General features: G+C 52.8%; 1 protein-coding gene across 1 annotated transcript in view; it reads right to left on the reverse strand.

Moving 5' to 3' along the window:
* The window catches only part of SLC22A4 (solute carrier family 22 member 4), a 39,275-nt gene extending 21,213 nt beyond the window's left edge, over positions 1 to 18,062 (reverse strand). Inside the window, exons 1-3 of the mRNA XM_054568494.1 lie at positions 17,635 to 18,062; positions 4,263 to 4,366; positions 2,844 to 2,998 (exon numbers count right to left, since the gene is read on the reverse strand). Of these exons, the coding sequence (XP_054424469.1) occupies positions 2,844 to 2,998; positions 4,263 to 4,366; positions 17,635 to 18,027 (652 nt within the window). The 5' untranslated portion in view covers positions 18,028 to 18,062. The remainder of the gene's footprint in view (positions 1 to 2,843; positions 2,999 to 4,262; positions 4,367 to 17,634) is intronic.

Here is an 18,062-nt window from a genome sequence, read left to right on the forward strand (position 1 = left end):
AGACGGGAGGCCATTAAGTGTGTGAAATAAATGTAAGCAGCGAGTTATCAGGGATGCTGCTGGCGTTTTACCCAAAAGCCTATGGACAAGTGGGAGGTATTGCTGGGACACAGTAGGAGACTGTGCTGGCAGCTGGCGTGGCGGCGGGGGCCGGGGGGAGGCGGGGGGGGGCGTCCCTGCTCCTGAGTGTCACTCCCTCCTAACCCAGCGGCACTCAGGCAGCCCCCTCACTTGCAGGTGCAGCGCCTCTCTGCTCCCTTGGGCAGCAGTCCCCTCCCGCCCCCCTCCTGGTCCCCTGTGACTCTGGCAGGCTTTTTAAAAAGCAGAATGAGGAGAGGACCCACTTCTGCACCACTTAGAGAACGGGAGCAAGTCAGCTTCCTGAATGTACGCAAAGACTCTTAAACCCGGAGATCGTCACTGTGCAGGCTCGCCAGCTCTTCCCTAGAGTCAGAGGGCAAGGTAAGGTGAAGGCCTGGACAGAGCTTGTCAGCCCAGACCCGAGGCTTTGGTTGGTTTCAGTCAGAACCAGGAATTCACTGTTTAGCCCTGAAACACCAGAGGGAGCTGCTGCGCTGCAGGGGATCAGCCATAGCTGTCCCTGCTGCTGGGTGCTCCCGGCCCTGAAGAGGGGGCTCCGCCTTCTGGGGAGCACGCGGCTTTTAGTGACTCTCTTACAAAGGTTCAGACCTGAGAACCCAACACAAAGCGTCCCACACGAGGACACCGAGTCAGCAGCTTCCTCAGAGCACGGTGGAGTAAAGCTGCCGCCAGTGAGGCTCGCAGAGCACCTACAACGGCTGCGTCCGGCCGACGGCCGACGGCGGCCTGCTGCACCCCGCGCCCCACCCTGGCCCTGACCGGTGACTGGTGACTGACCTTCCACGATCTTACTTTCCTCTGGGCCCTCCCCTGTCCTCAGCACGGGCAGCCGGCCAGCAGCAGGCTGCAGTGTCGGGGCCAGCAGGGCAGGACTTGCCTGCAGGAGCTCTAGGGTGGGCCGTCTCGTCCTCATCCACTCTTTGGGCGGGGGGAGCCCCATGGCCCCAGAAGCACCCTGTGCTGCTGGAAAGGCCCATGTCAACGCCACCACTCAGCAGAAGCTGAGGGATTCTGCGCCTGGCACCGACCCCCCTGGCTGCGGTCCCTCCCACTGGACTTTCCAGCTTCACCGCGATTCCCTGCCTTCTGCTTGGGAAGGTCCTTGCCACCCCCCAAAAGGGCGTGTTGGCCTCTGACAGAGCCCTCTGTTTCGAGGAGGCCTTTTTAGTCTCCAGCGTGTCTCTGGCCCAAGCAGAGCCATACACAGGGTGTTTCGGGTATCGGGAGGGTCCCCACAAGGAAGACAGATTCTGGGGGATTTAGACCATGGGAATGATAGGCTCTGCTGTGCCCCCAAATCCTGTGTCCTTGGGGCCGTCAGGCTTTAGGAGGTTGCAGTTTCTGTCCCAAATCCCTCCAATCTCCCGTTTCCAGCACCACTGTCCTGAAGCTCTTGTGTCCTCTACACAAACAGCCTTCTTCACAAAGAACTTGCCCCTGTCCTCCCCCTGAGGGAGGAGAGAGGCCCCGCCCCCGGGAGCCTGCGAGGAGGGTGCTATCTGCCAGGTCCATGTGGCTTCAACATGCTCTCCCCTCCCCCTCTCTTCAAACGCTGAGGCTGGGCCCATGGCAAGGGGTTCTTCACAAATGATTAAAGGAGTGGAATTTGGATAATTCCATCCTGGCAACCAGACAAAGGGTGTACACATCCTCGGCTAAGAAAACACAGTATCTCCAAAGCCAATGAGTCATCTAGACTTCTAGGGTGATCAGCATCATCCTACCAGATCCAGACTTCTGAGGCAAGATGAATCGTTAGACTTTCATTAACAGGGCACTACTAATAATTACACTGTGACAATATGGATAAACTGGGATAGCACTGAACCCTCAAGAATACATTATCACACTAGACATTATGGGATTTGGTTTATTGTCCCAGAGATGCCCTTCAACTTTCCTTCTCTCACCTGTTCAGAGAGAGCAGGCGGGCTCAGAGGGCATGCTGGGGACTCCCCCTTCTGTGGACTCCCTGACCCGCCTGCCCGGAGTTCACCTCACTCCCTCCCAGGAAAAGTGGGTGAGGGCCCAGGGGGCCTCCTCATGGCCTTTAGCTGGCGGGTCCCCCTCACGCAGCCTGCTGTTCCAAAAGCAAGGCTGCTGCCAGGAGACAAGACTCCTATCAGCAACGAGGCTGGCCCTGCACGCAGCCGATAGGCTCTCGGGGTGGGCTCTGACTCGGAGTGAGAGCAGGTCTGCCCAGCGACGGCGGGCTGGCGCTGAGCTCCTGCCTGGCACGTGCCTCTTTCGCCTGTGGACCGGCCACACCAGCTATCCTAAGTTCCTCCACGGGCTGTGCACAGCCGCCAGGAACACTCTTTGGCCCTGTCCCAGATAGATGTCTGCCATCTATCTACCAGCTTTCACAGCTCAGATCACACACGTGCCTGGGCTGTGCCCCCTCAAGACCCCCACTCTCCGTGTCTCTCCAGCCCTGTGTTCCTGCAACGCGTCTCGGTTATTACGTGGCTGGTCCCCACCACCATTCTTCAGGACCCAGCACAGAGCCAGTGTCCGTGAGTGCCTGCCTTGCCCATGGCCGGATCAACGAGCCCGTGGCTGCAGTTACCCTCACCCCCATGTGACCGAGGCTGATCACATGTTGGAAGCACAGTTCATGGGTTGAGGTGCTCCTTTCTGTGCTGAGTAAAGCACTCCCTGTTTTCCCTTCAGTGGCCCCTTTTTCCTGGGCCTCTCAGAGGGCTGGAAGAGAAGTCCCAAGGGCTGGAAGCCATGCCTACCTAGTATGAAGGCCACCACATAGTTGGAGATCTGGCCCATGCCAACGATGACAAATAACACAGTGAACATCTCCCAGTTGATGGAGAAAATCTGCAGGAAGCTGAAGCCAGTCTGCACAGCCATGGTGGCGAAGAGGACGTTCTTCCTGCCAAACCTGCAGAGCACACACAAGACAAAGCATGGCACATGGCAGTCACAGTACAATGCGTGGCACAGGCCGGTCACAGTCAGGCAGCACTGCAGGCTTTGATTTTTTCGGGGCTCAGACAGACTTTTCCCCCTGCCATTCACGTCCGCGCAGGTCTTCTTGGGAGGCCTCAGGCCTCCATGTGCCCAGAGTCACCCTTTGAGACTCTAGGCCTCCTGCGGAAGCACCATATCGCAAAAGCACCAAGCAGGGGCCACGTAGAAATGTCTTTAGAACAGGCCACAGGTAGAAGTTCTCACCACAGTTCTAGAAGGTGGATGCAGTACAGATTGCAGGCCCCTTTGCTACCAGCAACGTGGGAATTCTGCCAATCCAGCACCAAGATTCCCTCCCCGGCAGTGGCCCTCAACCCCAGCTGCGCTTGGAATCACCTTCAAAAATCACTGCTGCTCGCACCTGCCTCCTGAGGCCCTTATTGTCTGAGGTGCAGTTTGGACGTTGGGATCTAAACAGTTTTTCCAGGTGAGTCTAATGTGCAACCAATATCACAAACCACTGTTTGTGTATGGATGTGTACCTTCCAGCGATATCCATCAGTGACCCCGTAGTTGGCTTAAGTCTCAATTTCACATTCTGACAGTGGCTGATGGGAGGAACGGAGCACACGTGTGAGCACCTCCCACCCCATTTTCCAAACTGAGGCCTCAGGCTGTTGAGTTTGGGGTCCCATTGGGCTTTGTAACTAGGGGAGGGAGCGCCGCCTCTTGGGGAGTCTCCGCCAGCACTGGCATTCAGCTCTCCTGCCCCCTGGCTCTGGTCCCCACAGAACATTCAGGGGCCAGCGGGGCACTTCTCCCCGAGCTGTGCCACCGTCCCCTCCAGGCTGTGGGCTCCAGGGCCCGACCCACAGCAGAGATGGGTGCACAGTGAGCAAGCGATGCCCACTGTCGGGCCCTGGCTTGGGCTGATGGCTGCTTGCGGGCGGATCACACACCGCCCGAGAGTCAGGGGTGGGGTGGAGGCAGTGGCGATGGCAGCGTGCCTTTTCTGAGGGGTTTGGTGATAGGAGGACCCCACTTTCCAGTGGTTCCGCAAAGGGGCCGAGAGCAGGAAGAACAGGAGACATCATGGCTCCTCCCATCACTGACTTGTTGGCCTGAGGGGCCGCCCTTTCTCTGGGTAGAAATACCCTGAAGTCAGTCCAACTCTGACTCAGGCAACGAAGTGACAAGGGGCTTTATCCCACCTTTCCTCCCTGTTACCTCCTTACCTGTCTGACAGCTGCCCGGACACGAAGGAGCCAAGGAGCACGCCCACGAAAAACAGGGAGGAGGTAAGGGGCGTCTTCCAGTCTTCCTCACACACCAGGTTCCACTGCCAGAGGACACAGAGAGACATGTGAGCCCAGCTCCCCAGCAGGCCCGGCCCCAGGGAGTATGAGCAGCAGCCAGCAGAGGCCCACCTCTGCACAAAGGGCACGCGCCTCCCAGCCCCAGGGTTGACTCCTGACTACCTCCTAGTGGGGCAAGTCACTGTCCTCCCAGAGACACCCCTTCGCCTTCTGAGAGGGACGGCGATGCCTTTGGCTCCGCTCACATCACCCAGCGGGAAGTGAGCTGAGACTAGGGCTGCGACTGGTGGCCCTCAGCTGCAAAGTAGTGTGAAGCAGAGGTGGCATGTCTACTTCAGAAGGCGTCAGAAGGTGTTATAAACTCCCGAGGGGCAGGACAGGGGGCACGGTCACTGGGTCCCGGTGTAGAAGTTTCCTCTGCTTTGTCAGAAAGGGCAAGTGGTCCCAGGGAGTCTGTGGTTATATACTCTGAGCAAACTCCTCCGGAAACCCGGTGGTCCCTGGTCCATTCACAACAGAAGCCAAGCTTGAGGCCCCATCTGGGGCCCCATCCAGGACTTCCCTGAGCAGAGGTGCCTTATCTCTCATCTACACTCCTCCGCCCCCCTTCCCAGGAGAGTGGGGCCCTCCCACTGCCCAAGGCCCATGGGCTGCTGCAGCTCTAACAAGAATCTGTTGGTTGCCACATAAAATCAGGCCTTCTACCAGACTTCCAGCTCCTCCCAGCTCTTAAACCAACTCAGCAAAATCTCAAGGGAGGCTGCAAACATTTCAACATGTTTGATGAGCTTTTATTTATTTAAAAACATAAACAGGTGCCAATGAGTCTGGGTCAGGAGGCTGCGTGTGGCCAGACAATGGGTCCAGAGGAAAGACCCCCTGCCTCCCACCTCCACCGCCCCATCCCAGCTCTACTCAAGGATGGTGCTACTTCCATGATGTCTGCAAAGCAATTCAGTTCCTAATCCTCACAACTTCCCTGAAATAGATTTTTTAAATCCCTACCTGAGGATATCTTTATTGATTTGAGACAGAGAAACATCAATTGCTTGGCTCCTGTACGCACCCCAGCTGGGGATCAAACCCACAACCTTTTGGTGCGTGGGATGATGCTCTAACCAGCTGAGCCACCCAGCCAGGGCTGAAATAGATTTAAAAATGAATTCACATATTTCTATCACACCCTATTCCGCACCAGAGAGAGGTGTGTATAAGGATACATAAACAAGTGTGGAACGAGAAGACAAGGGAACTGAGGCAAGCAGAAAGCACGGGGAGGAGGGCCTGCGCGATGACCAAGCTGAGGGGCGGCTGGCCGCCGACGGTCCTGCCCAGGGTTCTGCCTCGTGCCAGGGAGGCCCTGACATCCGGCTCTGAGTGTCCCAGCCGCTCAGCACTCAGGGCCACAGTGCAGAGTGACAAATTTATTCTGCAGAAGCTCAGTGTTCCTGAGTACTGAGACCTGAGAGAAGCCCCTCCTAGACACTTTCTTCCACAACAGAGTCACTCCATGATGTCGAAGACAAAGTGCGTGAGAACACCTTGTCCTAAAGACGGCAGTGAGGCGGCCTCTCCTGGCGCCTCTGGGGTTGGCCGCAGGCGGGACGTCCAAGCACAGCTCGGCAGAAGAAAACCAGTTTGGGCAGGAACCTGGCTCTCCGCCCTTCAGGCACAATCCAAGGAGAAATCTAAGACCACCCAGAGTAGGGCTGCTTCACCTGGGGTCCCTGATTGGGCTTCAGGGGAAAGGTCGCAAACTGTCCAGAACTGTACAGCACGATTCATGGGCCTGGCCAGCCCAGGGGTTGGAAAAGGTAAATAGGACATGAGCCTGAATTAATGGCCACCCACTTCCCAAACAAACTCACTGGCCAAAGTGCCGGAAAAGGCTTGGGATCTGTTCCAACACACAGCAAGATGGGCAATAGAAACTCCAAAGCCTCATAATGTGGACTGTGACCCATTTTGCAGGAGAGTAAACTGAGGCTCTGAGACTGGGGTTTGTCTGAAGTCATAGCAAGTAAAAGGGCATGCGAGTTATCAGTTCAGGTCTTTGAACTCAAACTTGTAGACATGTCCCGCTTTGAATGTGAACTCCAAAGGCCGGACAAAATGAACTTATTAAATTCCATCCCCTGCACGTCATCAAGGAGTGTGACACTAGGACTTGGGGTAGGAGGCCTCTGTCACAGCCTTCCACCTCGGGCGGCTCCCAGAAGATCTCAAGCTCGGTAGGGGGATCAAAGTGTCCGTTATCGATCATCACTGTTCCGCCCGCAGCGGAGCAGGAAAGCTCCTCCAAAGATAATGCGGTTTCTCTCCTTCGTGGCTTTTTGAACTTTTCTGTCAGGACTCTGCGTTAGAGGAGGATAGATGACACGTAATGACAGAATGAAAAGAGGAAGCTGTCAGGTGTGGAACTAGACATCGCACAAGCAAAGGTCATGGGCAGGACTGGCCGCCTAATTTGCAGGCGCCATGCAAAACTGAAAAAGCAGGAGCCCCTGTGTTCAAAAATTAAGAATTTCAAGACATCAATATCAGAACATTAAAAGCAGGCGTGGGCCCTGTGTGACTGCACAGGTTGCTTGCCTAGGAAGCCGGCTCAAGTAGTGGGTCGAGCTTGGTCTCTTTAGGGGCTGGAGCAGGGAAAGGTGCTCTGAACTGGGGTGCTGGGAAGGGCGAGGCAAGGGCCAACAGGCCACCATTCTCTCATTGGAGGCTGTGCAGCCCCAGCTCTAGGTCCCCTTGCTTCCATGAAGAAGGGCTCAAGAAAGCCCTGTCAATAGCGTGCTTCATGGGAGGTGTCCACGTGTGTATGGCAGCCGTCTGCCGGGGGCCCCTGCAGGCTGCTCTCTCCCTTTGGAGGTCCCGCTCCTGCCCGCAGAGGAAAGCAGCTGGACCTCACGGCTCCCTGTGATTGGCTCCAGGGCTGGGCCCTCCCCTGGGGAGTTGCTGTGCCCAATAAGTCTTTTTAGGAAGCTGCAAAGGGCCTGCAGAGGACACGGGCTTGGCAGACAGAGTTCCTGTTGCGGCTCATAGAGCTGCAGCCCTAGTAAGTCAGCTGTCAGCCTGAAGACAGGCCCCTTCTCCACAGGGCTATTCTTGATCCAGGTCCTGCCTGCCCCCAGCCCTTGGGGGTTTGAAGGGTGTATCTTGGGGCCCCGCTATCCAGGGCCCCAAGGAACTCTCTGTGTCTGACAGTGACATGACAGACTCAGCGGGAGATAGTCTTTTTCGTGATGGGACAGCTCTGTGCCTTGGGTCTCGGCGCATGTGTGCGCACACACGCACACGCTGACATACATCTGCTCAGCCGCGCCGAGGCTAATGGACGGCCTGGCGAGCAGAGAGCTGGCGCTCCTCTGAACCTGTGATCTCGGGTCATACCCTAACATTTCTGAAACATAACCCCCACCCCCTGGACAGAGTGGACTGTGGGAACCAATGGGCTCACTCTGTGCGGGGTGGAGGCTCTGGGTGTATGTCCTCCCAGGGTGACTGTGTCCTCCTCCTCCTCAGGGGCTCAGACCAAGATTTCCCAACAGAGAAGAGTGAGCTCCATGCGGCTGGATCATCTAGCCTTCAGCTCTGCTTTAAGGAATAAAACCCCAGGTCACCGGGTGAAAGGGGACAGGAGGCCACTCTTGCCATAGAAGGATGTGCTTCTCATCCCTCCCAACAGTAATAATGGGAATGGCGACTCCTGAGTATTGAGTGCTCGCTGTGTGCATTGTATGGTCTCATGGGATCTCAGAGTTGCCATGTGGAATGGGTACTCTCTTTATCCCCATTTACACATGAGGAAATTAAGGCACAGAGCATTGAAGTAATCGGCCCACGGTCTTGTGGATTGGTAAAGGAATTGCTTAATCATTCATCCAACCGTCATTGAATACCTGCTCTGGGCCTGACTCTGTGTGGGGCACAAAACAGACATGGTTGCTGCCTCCACAAAACTCAAGGTCAAGCATACTTCATAGGACAGATCAGGTACGCGCCTGAGCATGCATGGGCCCCCAGTCCTGGGCGGAGCAGGCTCTGCCCTGGGCCACTGTGCCCTTGCTCTCTGGCTAGAGCAGAAAAGAGGCGCCCCTTCCCCCTTCTCCTCCAGATGGACAGAGTGCTAAAACCTGAACCTACTCACATAACTATCTGAGATAACTAATGCTTGCACATGACACATGCTTAACAAATTGTTGATGAACGAATGTTGAGCAATTAGGAGTAATGGAAAAGAAGTTTGGAAAATGTGTGGTATCACACACTGTCCTTTGAAAATCGCCCTCAACCTTGTACTCTCCAAGTAGCCAAAGTTTCAGCCTCTACCAAAGCCATAAAGGACCGTAATGAACTGCACAGAACTGAGAGCTCTGGAAGGCAGCTTGGTGTTGAGCAAAGAGCACAGGCTGTCGTGGGTTCTGCTACTTATGGCCATGTGACTCAGGATCCTTTACTCACCCTGTCAGTCTGCTTTTTCATCTTCAAAGAAGCGACAGCAATACTCCTTTGTGGGGATGTTGTAAGCACTGGACAGGAAATGTAAGTAGAGTGTCTGACACATACAGGTCCCATTTATGGCAGTTCCCTCTCTACTAACATCACACCCTTGTCCTGAGCAAAGCGATGGCTTGGAACAAGCAGCATGAATGAATAAGCACAGCAGTTACACTCAAACTTGATTGAGCAAAAGACATCTTTAGAAACAAGAACTTCGTATTCAATGACCAAAAAGCTTTTACAACAAGGCATAAAATCCCTTTTTAAATAGACTTCAATCTCAGAGGGGAGTGTAAATGAAAAATTCACATTAATCCATTTAAGAATGAAAAATGGACTTTGATCACTTCCTCTTATAGTTTTCTCATTCTAAGGGGTTGGGGCAGGGAATAGGAAGTAGTAGTTAGTTAATAACAGAATATATACCACCCCAATTTCTTCTTTATAACTTGATTGTGATTTAAGGCTGGAAATTTCTTGACCATTGGGGCCTATTTCATTCTTTTTGTTTATAACACGCATATTGAGATATAATTTACATGCCATAAATTCACTCTTTTAATGTGTACATTTCAGTGGCTTTTAGTATATCCACAGAGCTGGGCAACCGCGAGCACTATCTAATTGTAGAATGCTTCACTGCCCCCAAAGAAACCCTCCACCTATTAAGAGTCAGTTCCCCTTGTCCCCCTCCAGCACCTGACAACCACCAATATACTGTCCGTCTCTATGGATTTTCCTATTCTGGACATTTAATGTACATGGAATCATACAATATGGGGTCTTTTGTGACTGGTTTTTTTCACTGAGTATAATGTTTTCAAGATCCATCCATGTTGTCGCAGGATGAGCCAGTGTATCATCCCTTTTTATGGTTGAATAATATTCCATTGAATGGAAATACCACATCTTATTCAGTCCTTCAAAGGCTGAGAGACTTCGGGTTGTATTTACCTTTTGGCTACTACGAATAATGCTGCTATGAACGTTTGTGCACAAGATTTTGCATGGACATATGTTTTTATTTTTTTTTTGTATATACGTGGTAGAATTGCTGAGTCATGTGATAAGTCTATGATTAACCTTTTCAGGAACTCCCAGACTTTTTCCTAAAGTGGGCGCACCATTTTACAGTCTCAATAACAATGAATGAAGGTTTCAATTTCTCCCCACTCCTACCAACATTTGTTATTGTACTGTATGTCTTTAATTGCAACCATCCCAGTGGGTGTTAAGAAGTATCTCATTGTGGTTTTGATTTGCATTTCCCTAATGACTAATACTATTGAGCATCTTTTGTGTTGAATCTGTAGGTCAGCTTGGAGAGTGTTGCTACCTTAACAATATTAAATCTTCTGCTTCATGAACAGAACATGCGATCTCTTTCCATTTATTTTGGTCTTTTTTTCTTTTTAATTTTTCTTGAAATTTATTTTTATTTTTAGAGAGGGTATGGGAGGGAGAAAGGGAGGGAGAGAAACATCAGTGTGTGGTTGCCTCTCACACTCCCACTACTGGGGACCTGGCCCACAGCCCAGGCATGTGCCCTGACTGGGAATCAAACCAGCAACCCTTTGGTTTGCAGGCTGGCACTCAGTCCACTGAGCCACGCCAGCCAGGGCTTGACTCTTTTCAAACATGCTTTCAGAGTATTTTTTTCAGAACATGTTTTATGTTTTTAAAAACATATATTAAAGGAAGAACTTCCTCTAGCATTTTTGTAAGGAAGGGCTGCAAGCAAAAATTTCTCTCCATTTTTGTTTACCTGGAAATATCTTTATTTCATTTTCAAAAGATTGTGTTGCTAGAGATGAGATTCTTGGTTAACATCATTTTCCTTCCAGCATTGTGAATATGCTATCTTATCTCACTGCCTTCTGGCCTCCATTGTTCCTGACGATAAGTCAAATGTAAATATTACTGGGGTTTTCTTGTATGTGACAAATCGTATTCTTCTTGCGGCTTAAAAAAGTTTCCCAGACTTATGGTCAAGATGGAGGCATGGGCAGACACGCTTCGTCTCCTCATGCAGCCATAGAAAGAATTAAAACCATATCTTAAAAACAAATAACCCATAGAACTGTCAGAAAAATCGAGCTGCATGGAAGTGTGACAACCAAGGATTTAAGGAAGCCACGCTCATCTAGAGAGGTAAGAGGGTCGGAATTGCACAGAAGGGGCTGAGAGGCAGTGTGGTGCAGAGAGGCGGCGGGGGTGGCCGTGGAACGGGGCAGCGCACATTCACGCGTGGTGGATAAAAATCAGGAGGGACACCTTGGGAGTGAGTGATCCCAGCCCCCACCCAGACTACACAGCCCAGGGTTCTAGCACCAGGAAAATAAATCCCCATAACTTCTGGCTGTAAAAAACAGTGGGGGTTGAGCTGGTGGAACAAACTGCCAGGTTTTCGTGCTTAAAGGGCCTGCACAAACTTAGAACGTACGCAAACCCCAGAGCAGCAGCTGAAAGGGCACCAGTCACATACGGGAAGCGGGTGAAGTGACTGGAAATGGGGCGAGTGTTGGGCAAACCTTCAGAAGTCAGGCAGCAACACTGTCCCCTCTCTGAGCGCCACTCCCCTGCCCCCACACAAACAAAGCCACCAAGCAGTCAAGCAGGTTGCCCTGCCCTGGCAATTAACTAAGGCTCCTCCCCACACAATTTACAGGTGCCTCTTTTACAGTGGGTCACGCCACTAAGACAGGGAGTGGAAACAGCTCAACCTATTGCACAGAAACAAACACAGAGAGGCTGCCAAATTGAAGGGACAAAGAAATATGGTCCAAATGAAAGAACAGAATAAAACCACAGAACAAGAACTAAATGAAATGGAGACAGCTGATCTACTCTAATCTAATACTTTGATCTCCTGGCTGCACTCACCAAGAATTGAGCCTCTGCAACTTAGAGCTCAGGAGACTGAGGCCGGCTAAACCTTAAAATGTTCTCAGTATCTTTCTTCCTACTAGAGGTAAATAAAAAGCAACCGTAGGTGGAGAGACCTCAGTGGTCATTGGAGTCTTAACCAAAGCAAAAGGCCCAGGAGGTTGGAGTGGGACGGTAGGGATGGGAGTGGAGAACCTGAGGGACGGAGACTGGGCACTCAGGTATCTGGCTCCCCTCTTGCACCCCAACATGGAATACATCACAGCTCTACCTGACTCCACTCTGCGAATGTGGGCAAGTAGAATGGGGTCTGCGCCACTGTGAGCCATCCCTACAGTCTGGCGAACGCAGAGTGGGAACCGCTAGCCTTGGTCTGCCTATGCCAAGTGTGAGGGTGCGTGAGTCATCCCAGCCTCTGCCCAGAACCTCTATTCTCAGTGTTCCATCTCTGTTCCAAACGGGGATCGGTGCCTTTATCTGGGGCTCCAGAAACACGCTTACTGCTACACCAAGTTTTCAGACAGCAAGGCAGGCCTGCATTAGCCTTGAATTTGGGCTATCACAGGGGAGAGACTGTAGTCCTTTCAGAGGCCTGAGGCACTTGCAGCCCTCTGATCAGCCCCGCCAAAGCCTTGTTTTTGACAACATGCCACCCTATCTCTTAGACTCTGGATAAGGTTTCAGCTGCCCACCAGGAGGGGTGGACAAAGTCTGTTTATCCTGAAACTTGGCAGGAGGTGTAGATGAAACAGCCTCTGGACAAAAGCACATTCTGAGATCCTGGTGGCCATTGTCAGGGGAACATAGCTGAGAGGCCACGGCAAATTGTTCGGGGTGAGACAGCTGATGAACAAACAGGGAAGAGCATTCAGGCCAGAGCTAGGGCGTGCCCCTGAGTCTCCTTTCCTTGTTCCCTGGCAAGCTTTTTCTGAAGCGTGGACTGGAAATAAAAGTCTTGCTGGTATTGGCTGGAGACAGAGTTCTGCACACCTCACCCGCTTTGGAATCTGCCAGAGGGCAGGTCTGAGTGCGAGCTTGGTTAATATTCAAGCTATCTTGATAACCAAACTGTCAGGGCCGCCACACCATCTCAAGGCAGTCCGCTTGCATGATGGAAACAAAACCTCCTAAATCTGCTTACCACTCAAAGTCTTCCTCTTTGCAGGAGCCCAGCCAGGCCCCAGGGGAGGGACCTCCCTGTGTGCTGCTGAATGCACTCCCATGCAGGGGCCAGCCAAATGCCAGGCTCAGTCTGCCTCACTGTCCCCTCCTTTGCTGCTCCCAATGCCTTCCATAAGGGTTCTGTTAGCAGAGATGGCACCCCCACGTTCCTCCTACCTCCCAACTTTGGACCATGGGTGGAAATCAGCATGTCCTGCTCTGTCCATGCCCTGACCCCAGGTCCCAGGGAAGACACATGAAGCGAGTGCCTCCAAAGATCCAGGCCCTTTGCTGGAGACTATCACGCTTAAAGGCATAGCCACCAGCAGCCCCACCCACAGGTTTCTAGAGGAAGCACCCGGCTGCTGGAGAGGTTACGTGTCTGTTGGGTGAGGAAGAAGCCCTGCCTCAGGCCACTGGTGGCTTTTGCCCCTGAAGGCCGGTTCTTACCAAGCTGGCTCTCTCAGGGCCTCTGGAGCATGGCGCCTGCCTCAAGGTGGCTGCCTCGTTCTCCCGGCCCACTGAGGGGGGACTGAGGGGGGACTGAGGGGGGCCCACGGCGGAGAGAGGGTGTGTGTGAGGCAGAGGCCGGCCCATGCTTCGACCCTGGCCGGGCGCTCGGCTCACCCCTGCTGCTCCGCCTGTGGCCCTTCCGGTGCATCTAGTCCTCCAGTGGAGCAGGGCACGTGCTGCCTCCCTGCTCCTCCAGCCTCGGGGCCGAGGCCTCTGAGCTTCCCTGCGCACAGGGCCTTGGCTCTCAGGGCCCATAGCACTGAAGCACTATGTCGAGTGCCTGCCTCCCCGTAGAGACGGCTCTCACCACTGCGCTAGGTCCCAGTGAGAAGGACTCCATCATCCCACAGCCTGAGATGCTCGAGGTCCCTTGCTTCCCCCAACAGAAGTTTCAGTCTCAGTCTGTTGGGCCAGATCCCACCAGCCCCTGTTCTTTCTGCTCCTGTGGCGACTGGCACACCCCCTCCCTGCGACCGAGCACAGTCCTGATGTCTGTCTCTAGCCCTGGCTCCAAAGACATGACAGGGCCTTATCCTGCCTTTCACATTCTTTATCTTGAAAGTGAAGAATCATTTGGTTCAGGCTGGCAAAACCGAGGCAATAAGAACGAATAAGGGTGGTATTAGATGACAACTCATGGAACGAAATAAATATGTGTGAGTCTATACTGATATAAAGTAATAATTGTATAAAGAAATACATAGGAGTGAATAGGAAGCTCTTCTTTGCAGATCCCAGTTGATAAATTGTAAAGAATGTAGAAAATCCAAAAACCACCACAAGGCAAGTGCCGCAGAAACAGCTGGTCCTGTGACGGATGCTGTAATCAGTGGGTAAAAGTCTGAGAAGAAACAGGGTATTTGTATAGTCTCGAAGTATCTCCCCTGAGATATGTTAATGATAAAGAGGAAAAGCTGTAGCTTTCCAGTGGAGAAGCCCAGCAGACACCAGCTTAAACAAGTGGTCTGTGTCAACGTCACCAGGAATAAGCCATGCTGACCCCACGTACCTGAGGCTGTGCTGTGCTGGGACACACCCCTTCTACGGTATTCTTACAAAAAAACTCACAGACTCAATCTTATTGTGAGACAAATCACATGAATCCAAATTGAGGGACACTCACCAGAGTAACTGATAGGTTCATAAAAAGAGTCAAGGTCATGAGACATGAGGAAGGACAGAGGAACAATCCGAGATCGGAGGAGACTGAAGGGACATTACAACCCTAACACAGAAAAAGGACCTTTGTGGAAAAACTGCTGAAATTCAAACAAGGTCTAAAATCTAGTTAACAATATCGTAACCAATATTACAACCAACAACGCCATTAGCCATCATAACCGTTATAACGTGTTGTAACCAACAACGTTAAGGTCCTGGTTTGAACACATGAATTATGGTTATGTAAACGGGGACTATTACAGGAACCCAGGTGGAGGGTCTATGTGAATTCTCTATGCTTTTTTCACAACTTTTCTCTAAATCAAAGATTATTTCAAAATAAAGTTTAATAGAACACAATTCTTAGTTACTGCACAGACAAGGAAATTGAACTTCTCAAACAGCCCCTAAGGAAGGACACTACCACAGGCACAGAGGCACACAGAGACCGATGAGTCTGTTGTACATATTCGCCGCCTTTCATTTACCCATCGTCCTTTGATGGATACTTGGGTTACTTCCACTTTTTGGCTATTGTGGATAATGTTGCAATGAGCATGGGTGTGCACGGATCTCTTCAAGACCGGGCTTTCAATTCTTTTGTATCTATACCAAAAAGTGGAATTGCTGGATTATATGGTAATCCTATTTTTAATTTTTGAGGAACTGCTATACTGTTTTTCATAGTGCCTGCGCCATTTTACATTCTCAGTGACAGTGCACATGGGCTCCAGTTTCTCCACATCCTGGCCAACACTTATTTTCTGTTTTGGGCTTTGTTTTGTTTTGTTTTGTTTTGTTTTGTTTTACATAACAACCAGCTATCCTAATGGGCGTGAAGTGGTAGCTCATTGTGGTTTCGATTTGCCTTTGTATTTCCCTATTGATCAGTGATGCTGAGCACCCCTTCACCTGAGGAAGGTGAGGCCTTGAGCAGTGACGCACACGCCAAAGTCAGCCGGGTGCTTAGCGCTGGAGCCAGAGCTGATGTTCCAGAACTCCCCCTGCCCTCTGGGGAGAGCCGCCCCGCCCTAGTCACCCTGGGCCTCTCGCGCTATCCTCCCAAACACCAGTGCCCACCTGCATTTTACTTTCCTCCCACCACTCAAAAAGGAAACAAGGAAGGGAAAGGTTGATGAAAAAAACCCCACCAAATCCTGGTATGTGTGGCAAAGCGCATCCCCACAGCAGGGCACAACAGGGCAGCTACGGACTTGGACGCTGGCAGCTACCCACCCCTGATACCTGAGGTAAACAAAACCAACAAGGAAGGGAAAAGAGGGCAAAGAGGCAGGTCAGCATAGCTGTCAGGGAGGGGTGCGGTCAGCAGGACCAGCTCCAGCTTAGCTGCTGATGACACTTCCAGGAACCGAGGTGGGATGAGCTGGCCCCCAGGCTTAGGTGCCCCTGGGCCAGGCTGTGGGCAGGGGGTGGGCAAGCACTAGGAGGCCCTCCTAAGGGATCAGAGCCGGAGGAGCAAGGCCAGCTCAGGGCCCAGGCTAGGCATGGCATCAATGCCCGCAGGAGCCTGCGGTGGTCTGCAGGCTGAGCCCACTTTGCCCAGGTCCTGCAGATTCCGCAGCCACCGCTCCTGCTTGGCTACCAGCCCCTACCAATGCAACTCCCACAGCTTCTTCACTAACCTTCTTGCTTTCCATAGTAGCTACAGTAAGCTCTTTCCAAAAACACAAATCTGGACATGTTACCCCTTGCTTAGAACCCTTATTGTCCTCAGAATAAAGTCAACTCCTCTCCATTCCTACAAGGCCCACTGTGAACGGGCCTCTGTAGGCATTTCTAGCTTCAGCTGTCAGCCTCTGAGCCCTAGCCACCCTGATCTAAGGAATTCCACTCCCAGAATCTGGCATGCTCATTGCCTGGATGAGCCCTGTTTCTATTTCCAGACTCAGTTCACATTTTATCCCCCCCTAAACCCACCACCCGTTCTTGGCATATTTCCTCACCTTGTTATCCCCACAGAGAGGGTAATATATTTGTCCCAGGTCACACAGCAAGCCAGTCAGAGTTTGAATTCAGGCTCCAGAACCCTGTTACTCCCCAGGGCTAGTGTCAGCCCTCTCTGTAACATGACCAGTGTCCCCCATGGGCATCTGAGCTTTGAGATGCCTAAGCCTGGTGCCCAGCAAAAAGCCAGCCACGTCTGATGATTGCCAGATTGTGCTGAAGGAAGGGCATAGCAGAGGCCACCCTGAGGTTTTTCTTGGGAGGAACACAGAGAAGGTGGGGGGGTGCAGAAGCCAGAGAATCCTACCTGCCGGATTAGTAGCAGGAAACTAGACTGTGAGGATGTTCTCCGCAGAAGGAACTGTGCCCCGACCCAGCATCTCCTGGCTCTTACCAGAGGAGAGGCAGGAAATAAAGGGGGTGAAGTATGTGTGTTTCTGGACTTCTGGAACTTGGAAAACCTGCCACCAGATCCCTTAGGATGCTAGGGAGCCAATGGCATGAGCTGAAGCCCCTGTCCACCACTGGGTCCTGTGCTCAGGGGGTCTCTGTGCGTCTGTGTCTTCATGTGTGCCTTGGTGCCATGGTTACTCCTGTCTGGCTCCCTGCACTCAGCCAGCAACAGCAGGACCTACGCTCTTTCCCAGAGAAATTGGAGACTCCAGACAGGGACCCAAGCCTCGCCATAGGTCTGTGGCAGAGCAGGAGGCCCCCTGATGCATTCAGAAGCCTGCGGTCGAAGGCAGGCAGACCTGCCCTTCGTGTCTGCACTTGGGCTCAGCAGCGTCCCCTACACCCCCCTCCTGCCGCCCGCAGAACTTGACTCAGCCTGCACATCTGGGAAGCCTGGGGCTGGGCCTCCCTAGGACAGCATCTTGAGAAACAACCTTGTCTGTTGTGAAACCCTAAAAGGAAAAGACTGTTGGAGATAATCCTGCCTTCTCCATCCTCTCCATACTGGACAGAGAGATCAGGAAGGAGCTTAATGGGAGTCCTGCTCTCTTGGGCTATACACCTGTGTTAGAAGCATAACGCAGTGGCGGGCCAGTCAGAGCGGGGAGTCTCGAGGGGACTGACACAGACGGAGGGCTGCTCACACACCCACCTCGGTCACGATCGTGGTCAGGTAGACGTCCTGGCTGAACTCCCAGCCATCCAGGCAGCTCTCCTGCTCCAGCTGCTCCAGGTCCACGTCGCGCCCCGGCTCCAGCCCGAGCGCGGAGAAGTTGGCGATCACCGCGAGCCGGTAGCGCCGGCAGCTATGAGGCACCTGGCGGCCGTCCTGCAGCCGCAGCGGGACACTGTGGTTGCGCCAGGCGCTGCTCAGGTTCGCGCTGTCCGGCACCCGGCAGCGGTGCTCCGGGGTCCCCGCCAGGAACACGACTGACATGCCGTTGAAGCCGTTGGGGATGATGCTGGCGCTGAGCAGAAAGAAGACAAGGCGCTGGAAGGGCCCCCACTCGCCCAGGAAGGCGATCATCTCGTCGTAGTCCCGCATGCTTCCCGCCACGGCTCGGCAGCTTGCGGCAGGGG

Source organism: Pteronotus mesoamericanus, unplaced genomic scaffold (genome assembly GCF_021234165.1).
Source record: "Pteronotus mesoamericanus isolate MK-2021 breed Mesoamerican mustached bat unplaced genomic scaffold, CSHL_Meso_final contig_2, whole genome shotgun sequence".
In the NCBI taxonomy this organism is placed as follows: domain Eukaryota; kingdom Metazoa; phylum Chordata; class Mammalia; order Chiroptera; family Mormoopidae; genus Pteronotus; species Pteronotus mesoamericanus.